Source organism: Schistocerca cancellata, chromosome 4, assembly GCF_023864275.1.
Source record: "Schistocerca cancellata isolate TAMUIC-IGC-003103 chromosome 4, iqSchCanc2.1, whole genome shotgun sequence".
NCBI classification, from domain to species: Eukaryota; Metazoa; Arthropoda; class Insecta; order Orthoptera; family Acrididae; genus Schistocerca; species Schistocerca cancellata.
In genome coordinates, this window is record NC_064629.1 from 677413215 (window position 1) to 677440376 (window position 27162).

At 44.9% G+C, this 27162-nt stretch overlaps 1 protein-coding gene across 1 annotated transcript in view; it reads right to left on the reverse strand.

Moving 5' to 3' along the window:
- The window catches only part of LOC126184378 (plexin-B), a 981143-nt gene that overhangs the window by 104896 nt on the left and 849085 nt on the right, over nucleotides 1–27162 (reverse strand). The window contains exon 6 of the mRNA XM_049926762.1: nucleotides 15485–15850. Within this exon, the coding sequence (XP_049782719.1) occupies nucleotides 15485–15850 (366 nt within the window). The remainder of the gene's footprint in view (nucleotides 1–15484; nucleotides 15851–27162) is intronic.

Genomic DNA, 27162 nt, shown 5'->3' on the forward strand with positions numbered 1-27162 from the left:
TACTCTTCTTTCCAAGGGTTGCTAGAAATAGAACACAGTCGCTTATGTACCTTGGCAAATAGATGCAAAAGTTCCGAGCATTAAACATGCAGCAAACAGCTCCCTCCAATGCGTACTATCCCACGTAGAAAACTTTGTTTCGAACATCTATGAAATATTAGGCACATTTACTTTGCTGCCATTATATATCAATGGGGAAAGTTGACCACACACTACTAACGTAGTGCCCTTGCCCATTATCCTCACTACTCCGAACACATCACTGGTTCCCGCACTGAAGGGATCATTGGGCCGCCTCGCCCGAGGTGTCACACACTACATATTCTCTTTACATGGAACAACTTTCATGCACTCCGTAACTCAATTCATACTGCATGTACTTTGTTCCATTGTTAACCACTTCTTTTCCCACGCTAGCAACGAGTCTCTGGTACCTCTTTTTCCTTCAGGCCACTGGAAGTCAACCCCAAGCAATCATGTGATAGTTCTGAATAGGTTGCTCGAGAGTCTTACATATGATCTCCGCTGCAGATAAGCGTAATTATTCCAAATAATCGAAGAATTCTATTCGTCCAACCTAAATTTGATTTCATATGTTCGCCTCTCGACTTTTCGATGCATAATAGTATCCTCAGAGAACAAGGAGGTGTTTTCATACTTCATACTTATCGTATAGTGTAATCGAGTAAATCTGTATTCCTTCTTCTAATTAATCTTATTAGCTTGTGTTTATCCAAATTAGCTGCTACTCGTGGTTTCTATATCATTCTTTGTTGCCTTTGACTTACTTAGCTTCCTGAACATAACGGCATCGTTTAAAAGTCGGTTTCACAGCCGATAATGAGCCTTCGTCTGGCACAGATGGATAGCAAAGGATCATTGAAGTCTCCTGAATGAATTATAAATACAGCATGAAATTTTTCTTTTCTACCTATTGGATATGATTTGCCTGCAAACACCTTTCCTTCCATCAGCTACAGCTTTATCTAAATCACTCGAGGTGAATGGAAGGAAAATTAAGGGTTATAATTACAATTTTTTTGCCCACCCTTTCTCTGTGGTTATATCTCTGACGAATGCGTGGATTATATCTCTGACGAATGCGTGGATTATTGGCTATTCGATAGAAAATTATTCTTCCCAATGCAAGCAGCGATGGACCATGCGAATAATAGCTACATATATTCCTGCATACGATAATTCTTCAAGATTCCGCCAAGTCGTACATTTTTCAAGCACTTATCTTAAATTGCCACTGCATATGCAAAACATTTCTCTGCAACGTTTCCGTAACTCGGGAAACTAAAAAACAATAATCATTGTATCTGATATGCATCTCCCTCCTTCGTTCTCGATACCTTCTATTATGCATTCACCTGGTCACCCACCGTCATCTGTTTGCCGGCCGGAGTGGCCGAGCGGTTCTAGGCGCTACAGTCTGGAACCGCGCGACGGCTACGGTCGCAGGTTCGAATCCTGCCTCGGGCACGGATGTATGTGATGTCCGTAGGTTAGTTAGGGTTAAGTAGTTCTACGTTCTAGGGGACTGATGACCTCAGATGTTAAGTCCCATAGTGCTCAGAGCCATTTGACCCTTATCCGCACATCCCTGTCGCCACCTACTTCACTCATCCAAGAATCACAAATACGTGTGTAGCACTGTGCTCTAGGTTACAAAGCGGTTTAAAATATGGGAACATCAGATTCTATTTGTATACGTGCCGACAAGAGTAAAATTAACATTGTTAAATTTTAAATACTAGGTTTTTCATAGTTTATGAGGGCAATCTAAATAGATGACATAATAGCAATGCTGGTAGAGGTAACCCGTTGATCAGGTGAAATGAAGAACTAAGAAGCCACACAGGGAAATCTCCTTTCACAAACAAAAACGCTAACGCCTGCCATTTGCTTTACCCAGGGCTGAACTATTTGACAGTTACATTCTGTATCACTGTGCGTTGTTATACGGTGTGACTCATTTCGGTTGTGTGTGAAGAAACATTACTGAAGGCCTCATTCAGTCCAACAAAGTTTCGAGATTCGATTAATAAAAAATACAGAAATCTTAAGACAGCGGTTTTAACGCTTCACTTGTTCTATATAGTCTCCCCCTACTTCAGTACAACGCACAGAACGTTCATACAACCACACGAAAACGCCAGGAAAGTCCTTTTTTGGGATGTTGCTCAACTCGCGCGTCACTTTGACTTGAATGTCGCTTATGTCGTTTTGTGGTAGATTCTTACTGATGACACCAAACCTCGTCACCCGTGATGATTATTTCCAGAATAGAACTGTCCTCGTTTTGCTTTTCAGTCAAGCTGCGGCAGGCGTTCACGAGTCATTGTGTTTGTTCGTGAGTCGAGGTGTGCGGAATAAACTATGGACACACTTTCCTCTTCAAAACATTCTGGAGAGTGTTTTGAACACTTGATTTAGAGATGTTGCTCAATTGCGGTTTGTGATACAACAACGTCGGCACACCGGCCGCACGTCCACTACTTTAACGCTGCCTGCTGACAACTGACTGGTCACATGTACATCTGTTGTTTACAGTTGTTAGTTCAAGTTGCCACCGCAGTTACAGCGCTGATGTCTCTTATACGGCAGAAATAAAATCAGTGCCGGAACTTTTTGGATGGATGATGTACGTTTAACAGTTATGACAAACAGTAAATTTTATTACAACAGAGTGGCACTTACCTTTGTACTACCCTCAACGTAATTTGCTCCGTGGATAGGCTGAATGTTATGTAACCAGACAAAACAGGCTTATGCTGTCATGTATTTCGCAGTCACTCGTTTGGAGTAAAACGCTAACAGGTTTTCAGAAGGAAGAAGTAACTTTTGTCACGCATCCTACTGTAAAACTCTATAGAGAGCGCTGGCGCAAAAGAGATAAAGTTGTTGCTTTCACCGCGATATGCTTACAAGTAGAAGCGGAAGAGGGAATGGTGCAGGGCAAGGGAGGCAGATGGGGGCATTCAGCTCTAACGGCGGCATGGGAAATGAACGGTTCATACAAAGGCACAGAGATCAATAGCCGAGTTGACCAACTGTGCGTTCTTACGACTACACCGCCCTGCTCTTCCACCTCAGGTGCCGCCAGCTTTTCGGGCAGCCACTTGTGAACTCAAGTCTCCATTGAAGTAAACGCTTCCATTCGCCGCCCCTTGAGGGCGACATCGCATGCGAAGCACAGTGAATTAAACCACGACAGGTATAAGTTATCGCGAAGATGTTATACGCTCTCTTTAACAGCCGGCCGTGGTGGCCAAGCGGTTAAAGGCGCTACAGTCTGGAACCGCGCGGCCGCTACGGTCGCAGGTTCGAATCCTGCCTCGGGCATGGATGTATGTGATGTCCTTAGGTTAGTTAGGTTTAAGTAGTTCTAAGTTCTGGGGGACTGATGACCTTAGAAGTTAAGTCCCATAGTGCTCAGAGCCATTTCTCTTTAACGAAAGGAAAAGAAATACATATTGGCGTTTAGCGCCCCATGGACGACGTAGTCATAAGAGACGTAGCAAAAACTCGGGATGATGTGGAAGGAAATTGACCGTGTATTTTTTAAAGAAACAGTACAAGAATGTACCCTAACTCGGGGAAACCACGAAATATGTTCATTTTAATGCCTGGACGGGGGTCTGAACTTCCGTCCTCCCGAATGTAAATCCGGAGTTCTACCATTACAGGACCTTACTCAGTTCTTCTTAACGAGCAGCCACTGAGGTCTGCAATTTGAGTTTCGGAATTAGTATGCGTTAGAAAATTATACGAACAATCGAGGAGCAGGAAAACAACATATGCTTATTTCCCAACGATGACCGAAACACAGCAGTTTGAAAGTCATGACGTTTGTCACGTTAGTTACTTGAGTCGTCTGACATATTGGTGTTTGTGGGACTGGTTGCTGTGGGGACCATTAGAACCTGATGTAAGCAAGGTACGAACTGCCTGCTCGCATTTGAACTGTTCATGTGCATCACTCGCAATAACCAATGCGCATCTGTTTACAGAAACTGGAATAAAATGAAGCTGGTGGTGGTAATTTTGATTAATTGTATAGTGAAACTTACAATAAAATCACAATTGATGAGCTGTTAATTTACTATAACTTGTATCGTTCTGAAACATGACAGTTTCAAATAGGCATGATGGGTACCGCTAAGACTAGAGTTTACTTTTACATGATTTTTTAGGCTTCATTTGTGTCACAGGTTATCAAATGATCGTTTTCTCCTAAAAAAGCTGTGCATACAGGGCCTTCACTATGAAAACAGAGGCCAAACAAAAGCATCTGTCTTCTAGTCTGTGTGTGAAGGCAATTTGTATTCAACTGGAAGTCAATATCCCAAGTTCCAAACGCTGGTGAGTGTGATCCTGTAGGATCAGTCGAGCAAAACTTGCGCATTATCATGGAGGATTGTAGGCTACGAATGCGAATTATGTTTAAAAAAACGGAGGAAGTTCTACGGCTCTGCTGGAATGATTCTGATCATCCGAAAGGTTCACACAACACTAGACAGTGGTTTCACCATGGATCCTGATTTGCGACCAGTAAAATTCCACATAAGGCTGACCAAACTATTATTACGGATATCCGTGTACATAGCAGTGCATCGGACCGAATACCACTATTCCGTTAGTGAGCAGTTCACGATTTGAGTTATTGTAGTGTTTACTCCTGTTGTCATTCAACTGGCTCTTCAGTACTTTTATAAGTTCAAAGATGTTTGAGTCAACACAAGAAACATGCGTTCCATATAAGATAAACACAACGAAAATACTATTCAACGTGATAAGCAAAAATCGTCAGAACATTTGTGAGTGCCTAAAAATATCTTTCTGCTCAATTTTGTGATATGTCGAAACGGTGGCGGTATCATTATTCTCACATAAATGCCGTTGTTTTAAATGATTTCGGGTGGGTGGGAACTCGGATCAAAAATCTAGTGACTTCAGCCAAGCCCTTAATGGACCTAATATTCAGGAGGTCTGAGAAAGTTGAGTTAAATTTCAACACCGGTGTTCGCTCCAAAAGAACAGCAAACAAAACAGCAGAGAACACGAAGGGCTCATGTAACTCACAAATCATTGCCATGGAAGTTCTGGGCGTAGGGCAAATGTGCTGTCTGGCATGATGCAGACCTCCAAATTCGACGGCTAACAGCAGAAGCGGAGGCGCCAGATTTCGAATTCACGAAGAGTAATTCGTGTTTGCCAGGTTAAAAAGTCCCGCCCACATCTGAACTCGGTATCCATTACAAACAGTAAGAGAGAGAGAGAGAGAGAGAGAGAGAGAGAGAGAGTTGGGGGGGGGGGGGTTGGGGGAGGGGTTGGAAGGAGGGAGGGAGGGCAGACGTCACACGGATATCTCGAGAGCATCTGTCCTTCTGAGATGCTCATTTATTTCTTAAAACACGACGATCGTGACGGGCGTACATCTGATGAGGCGGTAGCGCGACGTAAGGTATTGCAGACCATTACGTCACGGGCACTGATGTATGGTAGCTGTGCACTACTCTCCGATAGCCGAGCGGCTATCGTGGCCCGGCTTGGCCACTCCTTGACCCGTATTACGCACAGCCAGCGGTCAAGTAACCGACGCTGCTTCTCAGCACAAGGCGTCCATTGATTCAATAAAAATTCCATAATATACAGTGGGCGCCGCCTGATGTTCGCTGTCAGGTTCTCTTAGTCATGATCCCACTCTAAAATTTGGCCTTACTTTTTTTGCTATCAGTAAAAGGCGAGCGATGCAATAAAAAGACTTGAGATGATCGTGAACGCGCATAATTTGCGTATGAGATGCAACTAGATGGCTGCAATAATGACTCTGAACCAAGAAAATATTTAGGAAAGAACGAAGAAGTGGTTACCAGTGTCTTAAACAGATAATCTGTATCGGTCTAATGCCTTCTTTGAGGGGGATGGGCGGACAACTACTTTATGTAATTAGTAAACAATTCGAAGACTGTTCAGCAGAAGGTCTTGTCTTCGAACATTTCTTCAACTGCTCTTCGTAACTATGACAGTATACAACTTCCACAATTTACATACATACATACATTAATCCTTGTTCCATGGATCATGAATACGACATTTCGTAATGATGTGGAACGTGTCACTTTAAAATTAGTTTTATTTACACAAAATAATTAAGTTTTTTACCGTTACTACTTCATATCTAAGAATTCATCTATTAAGTAGAATGAGTTGTCATTCAGAAATTCTTTTAATTTGCTTTTAAATGTTGGTTGGCTATCTGTCAGACTTTTAATACTACTTGGCGAATGACCAAAGATTTTTGTAGCAGCAAAATTCACCCCTTTCTGTGCCAAAGTGAGATATAATCCAGAATAGTGAAGATCATCCTTTCTCCTAGTGTTGTAACTATGCACGTCGCTGTTATTTTTGAATTGGGATGGTTTATTAACGATAAATTTCGTAAGTGAATATATGTATTGCGAAGGTACTGTGAATATCCCGAGTTCCTTAAACAAATGTCTGCAAGGTGATCTTGGGTGGGCTCCAGCTATTATTCTGATTACACGCTTATGTGCAATGAATATTTTCTCTCTTAATCACGAATTGCCCCAAAATTTGATAACATATGAAAGAAGTGAATGAAAATAGGCACAGAAGGCTAATTTACTGTTATTTATCATCAAAATTTGCAATAACGCTAATAGCATAAGTAGCTGAACCTAACCGTTTCAGCAGATCATCGAAGTGTTTCTTCCAATTCAATTTCTCATCAATGCACACACCCAGAAATTTTGAGTATTCTGCCTCAGTAACAGACATCTGTTCATAGTCTATGTTTATCAATGGTATTATGCCATTTACTGTACAGAATTGTATAAACTGTGTTTTCTCAAAATTTTGTTCATATAGTATAATCCTCCTCTGCCTCTCTTTCAGATAATATGTTTTCATTGTTGAGCACATTATATACTCAATTTGTCGCCTTCGTCTGCTTGTGACGGAGTTCCATAGACTCTCCCGTCATCTGCTCTTCGAATAGCGGTATTAAAAGTTTCCTTACATGCCATGCTCGTGTGTAGCACGGCACCTCAACTTAATTCAACCTCCTCTGCAGTTCAAAACGTTCAGTTTTCACAACCACAAAGCCAGACAGACCGAACACATACACAATTAAAAGTTTACTACACTGAGATACAGAAATCTTCTTCTTGCTGAAGACACTTGAACGATTGTACTTCGTATATTTACTTTAATCCGCCAAATCTGCACATATTACTGCATAGATAAGCAAACAATTCTACTGTCTCTAATTCATTGTAACAATAATTCGCATCTTAATTTTCTCTTCTTTACCTCTAGAGCCGGCCGGAGTGGCCGAGCGGTTCTAGGCGCTACAGTTTGGAACCGCGCGACCGCTACGGTCGCAGGTTCGAATCCTGTCTCGGGCATGGATGTGTGTGATGTTCTTAAGTTAGTTAGGTTTAAGTAGTTCTAAGTTCTAGGGGACTGATGACCTCAGAAGTAAAGTCCCATAGTGCTCAGAACCATTTGAACCATTTGAACCTCTAGACAATACTTTTGTGTTGGGGATATTTATTTTAACCGTATCGTTTCCACATAATACAATCCATTTTTGTCGTCAAGACCTCAGCCGAATTTATTCTTTGCTCGAGCAGCAACGGCATATCTCGCAAACATTCTTTTATCATGATCTTTTACTTTTCTTGTATTTTTCCCCGTACGTCTTTTTGATTTTACTCTAGGCACACAAAAAGAATGATATGTGGCAGTGCATTGGTTGTCGTGCGCCTTTACGAATAACGATATCCGATGGTTGAGTTTTGAGTCTGCTCGTTTCAGAATTCACCAGTAATGAAATGTCTGGTCACTAAGGACAACGTTCAGGGACTGATGATACTGCACTGTGGTCTGCTATTATGATGTCTTACCGTCGTCATTAGTATAAAGTTTCAAGAAGAACTGAACTTGGTCCAAAACTGCTTTAGAGAAAATGTAGTTAAATCAAGTACAGAAAAAAAGTGATACTGTTCTCCTCACAAAAAAGAATACACCGATCAATGACGACTCAATTCTCTGGGCATCTTTAATAATGTATCTCTGAGTTATGTTTTACCAAATGCTATTATTTATTGGCATATCTTTAAAGGAAAGAACTGCACCAAAATCTAAATACGATCGTGAAAAACCACTCTGTAACCGAGAATTTTAACGACATTGCGCTTGGGTTAAATTTTGTAAAACACGGCTACGATAACTCCAGGCCATTCAGAACAATGTCTTTAGTCAATAACTGAAACTCCACGTATGAAAACGATCTCCAGACATTTATGAATAACTGCAAGCGGATTCCCCCACTATAATCGTAAAAAACCAGCTCCAAAACTCTACTAAGACACAGGCAAATTGGAAACTGAGGACGGTGATAAAGACATATAAGTTACTTATCGCGCAACACAAGCATAGTTCTCTAAGCGCAATTAGCGCCAAAATTGGCGGCCAAAGAGTAACGAACAACATTGTTTTGGTAAGACCTTATGCTTAACTGGCGACAACAGGAGAGATTGGTCGGAGATTTACTCACATTCCCGCACAGGCGAGTCGAAGTAAAAAAATACGATCCCCGAGCCTCACATGAAACAGTTGTTAAGACAAATTGGTTGCTCGAGACATGTATTTACTTGCATGTCACCGCGGCATCAGCGTTAAGACAGTCTAATCAATCACGCAGGTCTGATGGCCGGCTGGAAACAGCTCGGAACGATATAACGCTGCATCAATACGTGACTCCAGTTCTGCGGAAAGGAAACGGTAGACGGATTCTTACTGGGAAAGTTCTCTAAAACTAAGCTCGATCATACTGAATCGGTGTAGCAATTCTCATTTATTTTTCAGTCTCAGTAGCACATTTTTAATTACGTGACATGTTTCGATCACTGTGGATCATCTTCAGATCGAAGTGGTTACGTCAAAATCCTGTCTTGTCTGTTCATAACCTCAGATTTAAGCAGTTGCGCCAGCAACACATCTTCGTATTCAGAACTTCATATCAGAGTACTGTGATATGAGATTCTGAACAGACAAAACGGATTGCTGACACAACTACTTCCATATGAAGGTTATCCAGAGTGATCGAAACATCTCATGTAATTAAAACTGTGCAACTGAGACTGAAAAAATAGACGATAATTTTTTTTAAATATCAATAAAGTTGCTGATTCTTTCAGGACGAATATATCGGCCATAGCTCAAAGTTTTCTCCGTGTTTGCACACCATAATGTGTCCGTTACGCTGCAGCATCGACAGTGGGTTCTTCCTTTTATTTTAAAAACTTTCAGAATAAGAACTTAAGTGCAGAGGACAGCACAACAATATCTAATCATATCTTTTTGTCGTCCGAAAACTGGTTTGATGCGGCTTTCCATGCTGGTCTATCCTGTGGAAGCCTCTCCATCTTTGTACAACTGCAATCTACATAAATTTGAACCTGCTTACTGTAGTCACGCCTTGGTCACCCTCTACAACTTTTGCCAGCCCAATTCTCTCCGTTGCTAAATCAACAATTCCTTAATGCCTAAGAATGTGTCCCACCAACCAGTTTCTTCTTTTAGTCAATTCTATTCAGTACTTATGAGTTAGCCGATCTACCCAGCTAACCTTCGGTATTCTTCTGTTGCACAACATTTCAGAAATTTTTATTTTATTCTTATCAAAATCGCTTCTCGCCTACATTTCAATTCCTTACAAGACATATCCCAGAAAAATACCTACAGAGAAGACTTCCTAACATTTAAATTTATATTCTATGTTAACAAATTTCTCTTTTTTTGTAAACATTTGTCTTGCTATTGTCAATCTGAATTTTGTATTTCCTATAACTCTGCCCGCCATTTATTTTGCTGTCCAAATAGAGAAACTCACCTACTATTTTTCGTGTCTCATTCCTAATCTACTTCCTTCAACACCGCCTGATTTAATTAGATCAACGGTATCAATGATGGTTACAATGTCTGCGTTTATACAGTGTTTGTATCTTCACATTAAAATGCTCTTCAGACACTGCTCTGACATTTACAGTGTGGTAATTATTACGAAAGAGATTCGTGTTTTGCGAATCCGGATTAACGTCAACTGTTTGTGACAAACGAAAATTGGGCCGCACCGGAACTCGAAATCGGATTTCCAGCTTATCGCTAGCGGTCACCTTAACCACTTAGGCTGCTCCAGCACACTTCTAGGACTGACCCAAACTTCCATATGTCACGGAATCCAACTCTTACGCTCGCACATTTCGTGATTCCCGCACAGCGAAAGACAAATATTTTATTGTAATTTTAGCCCGTCAAAACATGGTTACATCAGTGTTGATACAGCTGCTGTATCTTCACTTTGCAATGTCCTTCAGACATACCCAGTAAACATGGGTCTAAAATGCATACGTCAAGAGCTACGAGCATTTGTTCAGTAGAAGAGATATGTTTCACAACACCGAAGATGAAAAAGTGTCCATAGCTCCTAAGGCGGTTTTATAGTCGATGTTTAAAAAAAATCGATTATTTTATTGAATATTCCGATACCTTATATTATGGACAACATGTGGGCGAAACCGTTTCGCCCGTAAACTAGTGAATACAGTCGAAATACACGATCATCGGACCGGCAGTCCCGCATCGTTGAGCGCCTACGGACGGCGCTCGGAGGCAATCACACCTGTACACGAAGACCTATCGAATGACAGTTTACTGGAAATATATGTTGGCGCGAAAACTCAAAACTCTAACGAGTCTATAAATTCACTGATTTGGATGCTTTCCCGAAAACATATATTATTCCGGAAGACAACTAGTCGAAATTGCACACAATTTGGCTACAGTCATCTTCAACGACGGCTTCATGGGACTCACACAGCCAATTAATGTCATGGGCATTCAACTTTCCAACAGGGCGTTCGAATTTTGTAGAAAGCGCAACGCGGACTGCCTTGTACGCTCAGAGCACAGTGCGTCTACGGCCAGTAAAGAAGCCAGATCTCCGGCCCGGGAGGAAGCGGTGAACGCCAACGAGATTTACTAGATCTAGGAAGGCGTATGCTCTAGGCATCGCAGACTGAACGTGATTTTCTAAAAGTCACATTTTCTTTGCTAGGTGTTTGGACTGCTGAAAAACTACTCGGCCGATTGTGATGACACTTAGCTATTTTTGTAGAGAATTGAACTGGCTATGGTCGCAACCTCTAAAACTTAAACCATTTTCAAAATATCAATTTATTACGTACATTTGAATCCCCAAACAAAGCCGATTTTTCTTACCTTTTTTTTTCAAACAGCACGACATTTTTTCACTTTTCAGAGGTTTTGACCGTAGCTACGCTCATACATTTTAATATTTTTTTTGGTCTGGTCTGTTTCAGACCACCCAGTTACGTGAACCAGGTCCACCCGCCTACCGATACATGGCGTACATTACGATCTTCGGCGCCATTTTGCTTAATAACCCCTTAATATTTTTGGACAAAAACTTTTTAACGCAGGTAAAATACAGATGAATAAAACGATAGAAGTATTGTTTGACTTATCATTTGATCCACCTAAAAAAAAAAAAGTTGAAAACCCTCTTAACGTACGCCCTTTAGAGCCCATGTTTACGGGTCACTTTTTTTTCCTCTTATGGTTCGTACTACCACCTCTCAAAACACGGAAAGCAAAGACCTTGTAGTAGAAGAGATTTGTTTCACAGTATCGAAGATGAAGCAGCACTCATAGCTCTTAAGTTATGTATGTTAGAGCTCATGTTTACTAGACTTTTTTGTTTGGAATGGTCGTTCTTGTTATATCCCTGGATATTGATTATTCCTCCTGGGACACCCTATATATGTGTACAGTAGTAAGTCCTTACGAGTTTGTCACAAACATGTTTTGCATCGCAACTGCACCACAGTTTTCTGTGAACAGTAGCGACGCTCTCCCGGCGCTGTGGCCTGGTTTACATTGTGTTATTGTAACTGTTCGACGATGGCAAGCTACTTTTGTTTACATCTTTTGTCGATGCCACCTTGGCTTCGTCATATTAGGCTTAGTTTGCGTTAGTCAGGTACATTTCATCATATTTTTAGCTAATATTTTCTATATATGTGAAATTAGTACATTTTAATTGCGTCATGATTTGTTGTTGTTGTGGTCTTCAGTCCTGAGATTGGTTTGATGCAGCTCTCCATGCCACTCTATCCTGTGCAAGCTGCTTCATCTCCCAGTACGTACTACAGCCTACATCCTTCTGAATCTGCTTAGTGTATTCATCTCTTGGTCTCCCTCTACGATTTTTACCCACCACGCTGCCCTCCAATACTAAACGTGATCCCTTGATGCCTCAGAACATGTCCTACCAATCGATCCCTTCTTCTAGTCAAGTTGTGCCACAAACTGCTCTTCTCCCCAGTTCTATTCAGTACCTGATCATTAGTTATGTGATCTACCCATCTAATGTTCAGCATCCTTCTGTAGCACCACATTTCGAAAGCTTTTATCCTCTTTTTGTCCAAATTATTTATCGTCCATGTTCCACTTCCATACATGGCTACATTCCACACAAATACTTTCAGAAACGACTTCCTGACACTTAAATCTATACTCGATGTTAAATTTCTCTTCTTCAGAAACGCTTTCCTTGCCATTGCCAGTCTACATTTTATATCCTCTCTGCTTCGACCATCATCAGTTATTTTGCTCCCCAAATAGCAAAACTCCTTTACTACTTCTAGTGTCTCATTTCCTAATCTAATTCCGTCAGCTTCACTCGAGTTAACTCGAGTATATTCTGTTATCCTCGTTTTGCTTTTGTTGATGTTCATCTTATATCCTCCTTTCAAGACTCTGTCCATTCCGTTCAACTGCTCTTCCAAGTCCTGATTTATTGTTTACAATATGAAGACTATCTAGCAACTGAAAAGGTGTCCGAAAAGACTTTCCCTGATTACATAAATTGATAACTCAGGCTAGAAGTAAGATACAAATATGAAACTGGTGTCTACTTGTTTACAAACTATCAAAGTTTTTTTCACAAACGTTTATTGTTTAAGGCATACAAAGTGCAAATCGTTCAGGCCTTGTTGCCCAATGACAGTACACGTCGATATGACTTTGCGGTCGAAATGCTATCGCGTATTGAGGACGATGATGGTTATCTCAGACGAATTGCCTTTTCCGACGAAGCGACCTTTTTTGTCAGTGGAGTAGTGAATCGCCATAATGTGCGCATTTGAGGTTCACAACCCCCTGGCGAGGTCACGGAGTGCACCAGAGGCAGTCCAAAGGTGAATGTTTTGTGCGCGCTATTGCACGATCGAATTATCGGGCCATTCTTCTTCGCTGAGGCTACCAACACATCCGCAGTGTATCTGGACATGTTGCAACTGTATGCTGTACCTCAGCTGCTTCAGTGTCACCCCGATGTCTTGTTTCACCAAGACGGTGCACCGCCTCATTGGGGTTTGGACGTGCGTGCCCATCTCGATATGACCTTTCCTGGGCGATGGATTGGTCGTGATGGGCCAACGGTTTGGCCTCCCCGCTCTCCTGACATAGCCCCATTAGACTTCTTTTTATGGGGTTACGTCAAGGACGAAGTCTACCGAACACGTGTACCAGATCTTGAAATCCTGCGGCAACGGATAACCACAGTCGTTGAATCGATCCCTCCAGTGATGTTGGCTAATGTGTGGACGGAAATTGAATATCGCTTAGATGTGCTACGTGCTACCAAGGGTGCTCATGTGGAAGTTTACTGATGTGTGAAAAAAACTTTGATAGTTTGTAAACAATTAGACACCAGTTTCATATTTGTATCTTACTTCTAGCCTGAGTTATCAATTTATGTAAACAGGGAAAGACTTTGAAAATTCCTGGCAGATTAAAACTGTGTGCCGGGCCGAGACTCGAACTCGAGACCTTTGCCTTTCGCGGGAAAGTGCTCTACCAACTGAGCTACCCAAGCACGACTCACGCCCCGCCCTCACAGCTTTACTTCTGCCAGTACCTCGTCTCCTACCTTCCAAACTTTACGGAAGCTCTCCTGCGAGCAGGGTGGTCCATTGATAGTAACCGGGCCAAATATCTCACGAAATATCTCACGAAATAAGCATCAAACGAAACAACTGCAAAGAACTAAACTCGTCTAGCTTGAAGGGGGAAAATCAGATGGCGCTATGGTTGGCCTGCTACATGGCGCCGCCATAGGTCAAACGGATATCAACTGAGTTTTTTAAAATAGGAACCCCCATTTTTATTACATATTCGTGTACTACGTAATGAAATATGGATGTTTTAGTTGGACCACTTTTTTCGCTTTGTGATAGATGACGCTGTAATACAAACGTATAAGTACGTGGTATCACGTAACATTCCGCCAGTGCGGACGGTATTTGCATAGTGATACATTACCCGTGTTAAAACGGACCGTTTACCAATTGCGGAAAAGGTCGATATCGTATTGATGTATGGCTATTGTGATCAAAATGCCCAACGGGCGTGTGCTATGTATGCTGCTCGGTATCCTGGACGACATCATCCAAGTGTCCGGACCGTTCGCCGGACAGTTGCGTTATTTAAGGAAACAGGAAGTGTTCAGCTACATGTGGAACGTCAACCACGCCTGCAACAAATGATGATGCCCAAGTAGGTGTTTTAGCTGCTGTCGCGGCTAATCCGCACACCAGCAGCAGACAAATTGCGAGAGAATCGGGAATCTCAAAAACGTCGAGTTTGGGTCTGGCTCTGCGCCGTGCTCGGATAGCCAAATTCTGGATCACTGTGTCCCGAGTTCGATTCCCCGTCGTGTTGGGGATTTTCTCTGCCGGGGACTGGGTGTTTGTGTTGGATGGCTCTGAGCACTATGGGACTCAATTGCTGTGGTCATAAGTCCCCTAGAACTTAGAACTACTTAAACTTAACTAACCTAAGGACATCACACACATCCATGCCCGAGGCAGGATTCGAACCTGCGACCGTAGCGGTCGTGCGGTTCCAGACTGTAGCGCTTTTAACCGCTCGGCCACTCCGGGCGGCTGTTTGTGTTGCCCTCATCATTAAAAAAAAAAGGTAAAGCAACCGCTCCCGATATGCGGGAAATCCGAGTTCGAGTCTCGGCCCGGCACACAGTTTTAATCTGCCAGGAAGTTTCATATCAGCGCACACTCCGCTGCAGAGTGAAATTCTCATTCAGGGAAAGACTTTTCGGACACCCTGTATTTTGCTTCCTTGTTCCTGACAGATCTGAAGACGGTCATTACGAACCGAAAGACGACAAATTTTGTGTGATCACCGCTTGGAAATAAAAAATCAAAAACATTTTGCTGTGGTTACGAGTACTGCCGGCGATTCGCAGCCCGAAACGGGATGTCTTTTCTCCGTTTGTGATATTCGAATCCGCCAGATCCGGTGTCGGATTTTAGCTCGCTGCGCAGCGCGTAGCAGTACTCACGTTTTCGCCGCTGATGACAGTGCGCTGACAGGCGGTCGCGTTGTGCGTGCAGCGGTTCTCGTAGACGCACCAGCTGCAAGCCCACTGGCAGCGCACGCAGTCGGCGCACGTCGAGTGGCGCGAGCAGTCGAAATAGGCGAAGTTGCGGCTGACGAAGTCCTTGTTGGTTTCGGAGGAGCGGACGGAGAGCGGCACGAGCACGTGATCGCGCCCCTCCGGGATGGTGGGCCGGCCGGCCACGGCGGGCGTGCGGCACCACAGCCCAGACGCCGTCACCGTCGCGTCGATCGGCTCCGACGAGCCGAACACGCAGCGGTACTGCGCGCCCGCCGGCAGCTCGGGCAGCGTGCGGATTGTCAGCTCCACCTGTAGACACGCACAGGTCAGCTGCAGGCGCTCAACAAAAAATATGCAAACACTGCAAGAAATGCAGATGCTAGTCGAGCCTCCAGGTTGCACTGTTGTATCTGAACCACGAGAGGCGCCTCTGCGATGTCCTCAATACGTCCTGGTGATAGCAGACCTCTGTGTAGCTGTGAATGCATTACATCAAATCTAACAAGGGAACCTCCCCATCGCACCCCCCTCAGATTTAGTTATAAGTTGGCACAGTGGATAGGCCTTGAAAAACTGTACACAGATCAATCGAGAAAACAGGAAGAAGTTGTGTGGAACTATGAAAAAAATAAGCAAAATATACAAACTGAGTAGTCCATGCGCAACATAGGCAACATCAAGGAGAATGTCAGCTCAGGAGCGCCGTGGTTAGCGTGAGTAGCCGCGGAATAAGAGGTCCTTGGTTCAAGTCTTCCCTCGACTGAAAATTTGAATTTCTTTATTTTCGCAAAGTTATGATCTGTCCGTTCGTTCATTGACGTCTCTGTTCACTGTAATAAGTTTAGTGTCTGTGTTTTGCGACCGCACCACAAAACAGTGCGATTAGTAGACGAAAGGACGTGCCTCTCCAGTGGGGACCGAAAACATTTGATCGCAAGGTCATAGGTCAACCGATTCCTCCACAGAAAAACACGTCTGATATATTCTATACGACACTGGTGACGGCATGTGCGTCACATGACAGGAATATGTTGTCGGCCCACCTAACATGTACACTTAGCGAATGGGTAAAAAGATTCTTCTACCTTGCCCGATTTAAGTTTTCTTGTGTATGTGATAATCACTCCCAAAAAAGTGATGAAAACGTAAGAGTTTGTCACATAATCTGAAAATAAAAAATTAAACTTTTCACTCGAGGGAAGATTTGAACCTAGGACCTCTCTTTCCGTAGCTGCTCTCGCTAACCACGGGACCACGGCGCTCCTTGACTCCCATTGTCCTTGATATTGCCAATCTTCGCATGGACTACTCAGTTTGTATATTTTACTAATTTTTTTTCATAGTTCCTCACAACTTCTTCCAGTTTTCTCGATTTATCTGTGTTCAGTTTTTCAAGGCCTATCCACTGGGCCAACATATAACTAAATCTGAGGGGGGTGCGATGGGGAGGTTCCCTTTTAAGTGAATTGCATCGTGGGAAAACTGTTGCTGCTAGTACGGTCGATGAATCCGTAATCAAGGTAGCTGAAGTGTTTGGCGATTCGGCACCGCATATAAGATTCAAAAAATGTTCAAATGTGTGTGAAATCTTATGGGACTTAACTGCTAAGGCCATCAGTCCCTAAGCTTACACACTACTTAACCTAAATTATCCTAAGGACAAACACACACACCCGAGGGAGGACTCGAACCTCCGCCGGGACCATCCGCACAGTCCATGACTGCAGTGCCTAAGACCGCTCGGCTAACATCGAAGATTTGCACAGCATATAGGGAAAGCGGAAAAACATCACCCGTTTACAAGGAGAGGCCACGACGTCGGGGTCACGGATTTACTTCAAACTTTGTACATTTTTAGTAGGCCACTAAAAGAACAAAATGGTTCAAATGGCTCTAAGTACTGTGAGACTTAACATCTGAGGTCATCAGTCCCCCAGACTTAGAACTACTTAAACCTAACTAACCTAAGGACATCACATACATCCATGCCCGAGGCAGGATTCGAACCTGCGACCGTAGCAGCAGCGCGGTTCCGGACTGAAGCGCCTAGAACCGCTCGGCCACAACGGTAAGATGCACTACTCCAGCAATTCAGAGAAAATCGCAAGAGAAGTTTTCCGCGTTTATTGTTTAACTGATGTATCGATACGAAGGTGACAGACGTAAAAAGTCATTGTGGTCGAGTGATTAGCGTTCGCGCGTCACGAGAAGGTCATGGATGAGGCGAGGGGACGGCCGGGGTGGCCGAGCGGTTCTAGGCGCTACAGTCTGGAACCGCGCGACCGCTACGGTCGCTGGTTCGAATCCTACCTCGGGCATGGATGTGTGTGATGTCCTTAGGTTAGTTAGGTTTAAGTAGCTCCAAGTTCTAGGGAACTGATGACTTCAGACGATAGGTCCCATAGTGCTCAGAGCCTTTTGAACCATTTTTTGAGGCGAGCGTTCCAATATCGCTAACATATATCTGAGGCGACGGTGCGACTCTCGCTCAGACTTAATCATTATTCTATTTTTTCATCACTGGTCATATTATTTAATTTGTACGACATTTGAGAGTTAATACAATGAAGAAAACCACGTGCACTTTCACTAAGTTATAGAAGGATGTCATATGTTATCTTACTATTTACTATTCTTAATTAAATTTTCAAGGACGAGGGACGGCTTTGGAAAGCGCAAGTCAAACTTGTATGTGTAATGATGCGAATGATGTTATTCATAATCAGTAATACTGTGAGTCACAATATGCCAGACTACAACAGTAATATACAATTACTCGTCGGATGTGCTCTCGACATCACACATTGCAGGATGGTATTTGTCATACAGACATGGAAAACATAAACTGAAACGGCATGTGTTACATCGAGCGAACGCAGTTTTCCCGCATTTACAGGGAATGTTCAAAGTTTCTAAGGGAAAACACACATCGTTGAAATTTTGAAAATTCTCTCTTTCTTCAGATAGTTTGAATGCAAACCACGAGAAACGCAACATTTTGGCAAATATAGATGCTGACAATCGGTGATGTATGATGGAATGAATTTTAACAGCATCTTCACAAGAAGCAATTTCTCGCTGTTTCTCGATTAGAAATGAACCGTTCCGATGGGGCTGATAAAGTTTTTTACTTGTCGACAGAAATAAACGTCGCATTGTTGGCAAATCGGAGTACATTTTTGGGGGTATGACTTTAACTGTGCAAGTTGAAAAACCTGTGTCATCGGTAAGATGGCATCGTATAAATCAGAATGCGTTTCATCTTTTCCTTGTCGATAGTTATAAATACACTCCTGGAAATTGAAATAAGAACACCGTGAATTCATTGTCCCAGGAAGGGGAAACTTTATTGACACATTCCTGGGGTCAGATACATCACATGATCACACTGACAGAACCACAGGCACATAGACACAGGCAACAGAGCATGCACAATGTCGGCACTGGTACAGTGTATATCCACCTTTCGCAGCAATGCAGGCTGCTATTCTCCCATGGAGACGATCGTAGAGATGCTGGATGTAGTCCTGGGGAACGGCTTGCCATGCCATTTCCACCTGGCGCCTCAGTTGGACCAGCGTTCGTGCTGGACGTGCAGACCGCATGAGACGACGCTTCATCCAGTCCCAAACATGCTCAATGGGGGACAGATCCGGAGATCTTGCTGGCCAGGGTAGTTGACTTACACCTTCTAGAGCACGTTGGGTGGCACGGGATACATGCGGACGTGCATTGTCCTGTTGGAACAGCAAGTTCCCTTGCCAGTCTAGGAATGGTAGAACGATGGGTTCGATGACGGTTTGGATGTACCGTGCACTATTCAGTGTCCCCTCGACGATCACCAGTGGTGTACGGCCAGTGTAGGAGATCGCTCCCCACACCATGATGCCGGGTGTTGGCCCTGTGTGCCTCGGTCGTATGCAGTCCTGATTGTGGCGCTCACCTGCACGGCGCCAAACACGCATACGACCATCATTGGCACCAAGGCAGAAGCGACTCTCATCGCTGAAGACGACACGTCTCCATTCGTCCCTCCATTCACGCCTGTCGCGACACCACTGGAGGCGGGCTGCACGATGTTGGGGCGTGAGCGGAAGACGGCCTAACGGTGTGCGGGACCGTAGCCCAGCTTCATGGAGACGGTTGCGAATGGTCCTCGCCGATACCCCAGGAGCAACAGTGTCCCTAATTTGCTGGGAAGTGGCGGTGCGGTCCCCTACGGCACTGCGTAGGATCCTACGGTCTTGGCGTGCATCCGTGCGTCGCTGCGGTCCGGTCCCAGGTCGACGGGCACGTGCACCTTCCGCCGACCACTGGCGACAACATCGATGTACTGTGGAGACCTCACGCCCCACGTGTTGAGCAATTCGGCGGTACTTCCACCCGGCCTCCCGCATGCCCACTATACGCCCTCGCTCAAAGTCCGTCAACTGCACATACGGTTCACGTCCACGCTATCGCGGCATGCTACCAGTGTTAAAGACTACGATGGAGCTCCGTATGCCACGGCAAACTGGCTGACACTGACGGCGGCGGTGCACAAATGCTGCGCAGCTAGCGCCATTCGACGGCCAACACCGCGGTTCCTGGTGTGTCCGCTGTGCCGTGCGTGTGATCATTGCTTGTACAGCCCTCTCGCAGTGTCCGGGGCAAGTATGGTGGGTCTGACACACCGGTGTCAATGTGTTCTTTTTTCCATTTCCAGGAGTGTATGTTTGTTGTGGTAATTCAATTTAATTTAAAATACACTACTGGCCATTAAAATTGCTACACTAAGAATATGACGTACTACAGAAGTGAAATTTAACCGACAGGAAGAAGATGCTGTGATATGTAAAAGATTAGCTTTTCAAAGCATTCACACAAAATCGGCGCCGGTGGCGACATCTACAACGTGCTGACATGAGTAAAGTTTCCAACCGACTTCTCATACACAAACAGCAGTTGACCGCCGTTGCCTGGTGAAACGTTGTTGTGATGCCTCGTGTAAGGAGGAGAAATGTGTACCATCACGTTTCCCCTATCGCGATTGCGGTTTATCGTATCGCGACATTGCTGCTCGCGTTGGTCGAGATCCAATGACTGTTAGCAGAATATGGAATCGGTGGGTTCAGGAGGGTAATACGGAACGCCGTGCTGGATCCCAACGGCTTCGTATCACTAGCAGTCGAGATGACAGGCATCTTATCCGCATGGCTGTAACGGATCGTGGAGCCACATCTCGATCCCTGAGTCAACAGATTGGGACGTTGCCAAGACAGCAACCATCTTCACGTACAGTTCGACGACATTTGCAGCAGAATGGACTATCAGCTCGGAGACCATGGCTGCGGTTACCCTTGAAGCTGCGTCACAAACAGGAGAGCCTGCGGTGGTGTACTCAACGACGAACCTGGGTGCACGAATGGCAAAACGTCACTTTTTCAGATGAATCTAGGTCCTGTTTACAGCATCATGATGGTCGCATCCGTGTTTGGCGACATCGCGGTGAACGCACATTTGAAGCGTATATTCATCATCGCCATACTGGCGTATCACCCGGCGTGATGGTATGGGGCGCCATTGGCTATACGTCTCGGTCACCTCTTGTTCGCACTGACGGCACTTTGAACAGTGGACGTTTCATTTCAGATGTGTTACGACCCGTGACTCTACCCTTCATTCGATCCCTGCGAAACCTACATTTCAGCAGGATAATGCACGACCGCGTGTTGGAGGTCTTGTACGGGCCTTTCTGGATTCAGAAAATGTTCGACTGCTGCCCTGCCCAGCACATTCTCCAGATCTCTCACCAACTGAAAACGTCTGGTCGATGGTTGCCGAGCTACTGGCTCGTCACAATACGCCAGTCACTACTCTTAATGAACTTTGGTACCGTGTTGAAGCTGCATGGGCAGCTGTACCTGTACACGCCATCCAAGCTCTGTTTGACTGAATGCCCAGGCGTATCAAGGACGTTATTACGGCCAGAGGTGGTTGTTTTGGGTAATGATTTCTCAGGATCCATGCACCCAAATTGCGTGATAATGTAATCACTTGTCAGTTCTAGTATAATATATTTGTCCAATGAATACCCGTTTGTTATCTGCATTTCTTCTTGGTGTAGCAATTTTAATGGCCAGTAGTGTAGTAAGGGGTCAAATATCATGAAATTCACTAAAACTTCATGCAAATACAAGTGTTTCTTCTTATTACCTCTCAAATGTCATATAAATTAAAAAATATGACCCGTGATGGAAAATAGGTTAATAATTAAATCTGAGCGGGAGTCGCACCGTCGCCTCACACACGTTCGTTTTACAAACGTCGAACGCTAACCATTAGACCACCATGACGTCTAACGTTCGTCATCTACGCACAGATACGTAAGCTACATACCAGATGCGTAAAAATTCTCTGGCGAATTTCTCGGAACTGCCAGTGTAATGCTCCTTACTACTCGCATATTATGTTGTTTTAATGGCCTACTAAAAGTGTACAAACTTTGAAGTAAATCTGTGATCCCAACGTCGCGGTGCCCCCTTGTAAGGCACAACGTGGCCGAAAGAGCATGTCGAGTGAACTGAAGGGGACTGTGACGAAAAATAAGAGGACGGCAGCCGCAAAAGTCACAGCAGAACTGACTGCCGCACTCGTGAACTCTGTCGGCACTAAAACAACATAAAGGGAGCTCCAGAAGTAGGGAATTTCACGGCGAGCTGGAACTCTGCTGCCACTCATCAGGGGTGAAAATGCCGTAAGCGGGAAACTTTGCGCTGAAGTTATGAAACTTGAACTATGGATCAATGGAAGAAAGTCATTTGGTTGGTCGAGTCTTACTTCACACTGTTTTCAGCTTGTGGCCGGGTTTAGTTCCCAAGAGCGAAACATGGTGGGCGTTTGGTGATGATTTGGGCCATATCGTGATACTCCCTGGACTCCATGGTTATTCTGCAAGGAATATTTGGCCATTTTAGCTCATCAGATGCATCTTTTAGTGCAATGTTTGTTCCACAATGCTGCCGCTGTGTTCCTGTTCACACAGCTAGCACCTCCCAGGTTTTGTGAGCACGAGGATGAATTTTAGCATCTCCCCTGGTCATCACAGTCTCCATATCTCAATAGCACTGAGTCTTTGTGGTCTACTTTGGAGAGATAGGCGCGTGATCGCTATGCACCTCCATCATCGTTGCTTGAAGTTGCCACTGTTTTGTAGAAGGAATGCTATAATATTCCCTTAAAACCACACAAGACTTGTATTTGTCCATTCTGTGACGATTTGAAGCTGTTTTGAATGCCAACGGGTTTCGTACACCGTCTTGGGCATGGTAGTGTGTTGGGTATTTGCTGTTTCCATACTTTTGTCAACCCTCTGTAACTGTCTACTTTACTGATCGTGAAAACAACAGTACACATAGTTCCAACTTACAGGGTAGGGGTGGTGTACAGGGTGTTAAAAACAAGGGTGATATACTCCTACAGGAGGTAGTATTGGTCAAAGCCAGAAGAAAAGTTCCTACAATGATACGTCCAGAAATCAGTACCTGTTGAGATAAGGTCCGTTGAAGATCCTCACTTCACAGCCTGCATTTTATTTACTGACGGGGCAGGATTCACAAAAAAAGGCATAATAATTTACCGCATGACGCAACTATGAGCAGATGCAAATGCTCGAGCAGTCATGGAAGTGAGGCATCATCCTCGCTTCAGTGTCAGCGTACGGGAGGGAATTGTCGAGTAAGGCTCATAAGGCAATATACCGGGTGATCAAAAAGTCAGTATGAATTTGAAAACTGAATAAATCACGGAATAATGTAGATAGAGAGGTACAAACTGACACACATGCTTTGAGTGATATCGGGTTTTATTAGAACAAAAAAAAAAAAAAAATACAAACGTTCAAAAAATGTCCGACAGATGGCGCTTCATCTGATCAGAATAGCAATAATTAGCATAACAAAGTAAGACAAAGCAAAGATGATGTTCTTTACAGGAAATGCTCAATATGTCCACCATCATTCCTCAACAATAGCTGTAGTCGAGGAATAATGTTGTGAACAGCACTGTAAAGCATGTCCGGAGTTATGGTGAGGCATTGGCGTCGGATGTTGCCTTTCAGTATCCCTAGAGATGGCGGTCAATCACGATAAATTTGTGACTTCAGGTAACCCCAAAGCCAATAATCGCACGGACTGAGGTCTGGGGACCTGGGAGGCTAAGCATAACGAAAGTGGCGGCTGAGCACACGATCATCACCAAACGACGCGCGCAAGAGATCTTTCACGCGTCTAGCAATATGGGGTGGAGCGCCATCCTGCATAAACATCGTACGTTCCAGCAGGTGTTTATCAGCCAGGCTGGCGATGATGCGATCCTGTAACATATTGGCGTACCTCCCGCCCGTTACGGTAGCAGTTTTGCTGTCCAGCGCCATCTGTCGGACATTTTGTGAACTTTGATTTTTTTGTTCTAATAAAACCCCATGTCATTCCAAGCATGTGTGTCAATTTTTATCTCTCTATCTACATTATTCCGTGGTTTATTAAGTTTTCAAATTTATACTGACTTTTTGATCACCCTGTATTTTACCGAACTGATTAACAGGTGTTATGTATCACCGATTTTCGGGCGATGAATTATCAGCGCTACTGGATAACGTTATCGTCATAGAAATACAGTAACTGTGGTTTATGAAAGTCGGGACACCGCCCCATTATCTACTCATCGTGCTACAGTACCTCACCACAACGTTTCATGGCAAATAAATTGGTCGAGGAGCTCCTGAATCCGTTGGATTTCTGTCTATGGGGACATTTAAAGGCACTGATGCATGTCCAACTGATCGACTATCAGGAGAGTGTGACCAATTCATATGACTCAACCCGAATGGAGCCAGGTGTATTTGAAGGAGTGCGTTATTCACTATGTAGAAGGGCCGAGAATGTGTCAGGATGCGTGCTAACACAGGTGTATTTGAAGGAGTGCGTTATTCACTATGAAGAAGGGCTGAGAATGTGTCAGGATGCGCGCTAACAATATACAGCACTGCTTAGAGCGTCTACTTCTGTTTGAGAGATATCTCAGCAGGTATTGGTTTCCTGCCATTTCATTACAGGAAGTTTTGTTTTAGCTTTGACCACTACTACCTCCGGTAGGAATATAAGATACTCTTTAGACACCTTGTATAGCACTAGCAAAGTGTTGACTGAGCAGCACATACTAAATGGCCATGTTACGAGTATGAACGCTGAACGTCAATTCTTCACAGTACAACTCCCTGACCAGCAATCTAATGCCACTCTCCCATCACTTTACATTAAACACCTATACAGGTATTACAGATCATCTAAACTTGGCACCAAGAACGTTATCCATATGATCTTATTTCCAAACTTATTACACTGCTGCTTATAAAAAAACATATCCACGAATTACATTAACACATTGCCCGCCCGGCTAGCCGGGCGGTCTGAAGCGCTGCTTCCGCAGCGGGAAGGCGTGCCGGTCCCCGGTACGAATCCTCTCGGTGGCTTAGTGTCGAGGTCCGGTGTGCCGGCCAGCGTGTGGATGGTTTTTAAGGCGGTTTTCCCTGCACCCCGGCGAACGCGGGCTGGTTCCCCTTATTCCGCCTCAGTTACAATGTGTCGGCGATTGTTGCGTAAACACAGTTTCCACGTACGCGTACACCATAATAATTTTACTACGCAAGCATTTGGGGTTACACTCGTCTGGTATGAGACGTTCCAGGGGGGAGGGGGAGGGGGGGGTTCCACTGGGGGCCGAACCGCACAATAAACATGGGTTCGGTGTGGGACGGTAGTGGGGTGAGTGGACTGCTGTGGCCTGTTGTGGGGTTGTGAACCACTGAGGGCTACGGCGGGACGAAGCCTCTCCGTCGTTTCTAGGTCTCCGGTTTAATACACTCCTGGAAATTGAAATAAGAACACCGTGAATTCATTGTCCCAGGAAGGGGAAACTTTATTGACACATTCCTGGGGTCAGATACATCACATGATCACACTGACAGAACCACAGGCACATAGACACAGGCAACAGAGCATGCACAATGTCGGCACTAGTACAGTGTATATCCACCTTTCGCAGCAATGCAGGCTGCTGTTCTCCCATGGAGACGATCGTAGAGATGCTGGATGTAGTCCTGTGGAACGGCTTGCCATGCCATTTCCACCTGGCGCCTCAGTTGGACCAGCGTTCGTGCTGGACGTGCAGACCGCGTGAGACGACGCTTCATCCAGTCCCAAACATGCTCAATGGGGGACAGATCCGGAGATCTTGCTGGCCAGGGTAGTTGACTTACACCTTCTAGAGCACGTTGGGTGGCACGAGATACATGCGGACGTGCATTGTCCTGTTGGAACAGCAAGTTCCCTTGCCGGTCTAGGAATGGTAGAACGATGGGTTCGATGACGGTTTGGATGTACCGTGCACTATTCAGTGTCCCCTCGACGATCACCAGTGGTGTACGGCCAGTGTAGGAGATCGCTCCCCACACCATGATGCCGGGTGTTGACCCTGTGTGCCTCGGTCGTATGCAGTCCTGATTGTGGCGCTCACCTGCACGGCGCCAAACACGCATACGACCATCATTGGCACCAAGGCAGAAGCGACTCTCATCGCTGAAGACGACACGTCTCCATTCGTCCCTCCATTCACGCCTGTCGCGACACCACTGGAGGCGAGCTGCACGATGTTGGGGCGTGAGCGGAAGACGGCCTAACGGTGTGCGGGACCGTAGCCCAGCGTCATGGAGACGGTTGCGAATGGCCCTCACCGATACCCCAGGAGCAACAGTGTCCCTAATTTGTTGGGAAGTGGCGGTGCGGTCCCCTACGGCACTGCGTAGGATCCTACGGTCTTGGCGTGCATCCGTGCGTCGCTGCAGTCCGGTCCCAGGTCGACGGGCTCGTGCACCTTCCGCCGACCACTGGCGACAACATCGATGTACTGTGGAGACCTCACGCCCCACGTGTTGAGCAATTCGGCGGTACGTCCACCCGGCCTCCCGCATGCCCACTATACGCCCTCGCTCAAAGTCCGTCAACTGCACATACGGTTCACGTCCACGCTGTCGCGGCATGCTACCAGTGTTAAAGACTGTGATGGAGCTCCGTATGCCACGGCAAACTGGTTGACACTGACGGCGGCGGTGCACAAATGCTGCGCAGCTAGCGCCATTCGACGGCCAACACCGCGGTTCCTGGTGTGTCCGGTGTGCCGTGCGTGTGATCATTGCTTGTACAGCCCTCTCGCAGTGTCCGGAGCAAGTATGGTGGGTCTGACACACCGGTGTCAATGTGTTCTTTTTTCCATTTCCAGGAGTGTACAATACAATACAATACATTGACACGACCTTCACACAGACGGATTAAAGTTAGGGTAGAAAAAGACGTCGGCGAAGATCCGTATAGGTTGCAAAGAAATATAAGAATTCGGAGGCTATACACTACGACTTATCGTAAAAACTAGGCTAAAAAAAGGCAAACCTTCGTTTATAGCGTTTGTAGATTGAAAGAAAACTTTTGACAATGTTGATTTCAAATTCTGAAGGTAGTAGGGATAAAATACTGGGATGAGAAGGGTATATGAAACTTATACAGGAACGAAAATCCAGTTTTAAGAGT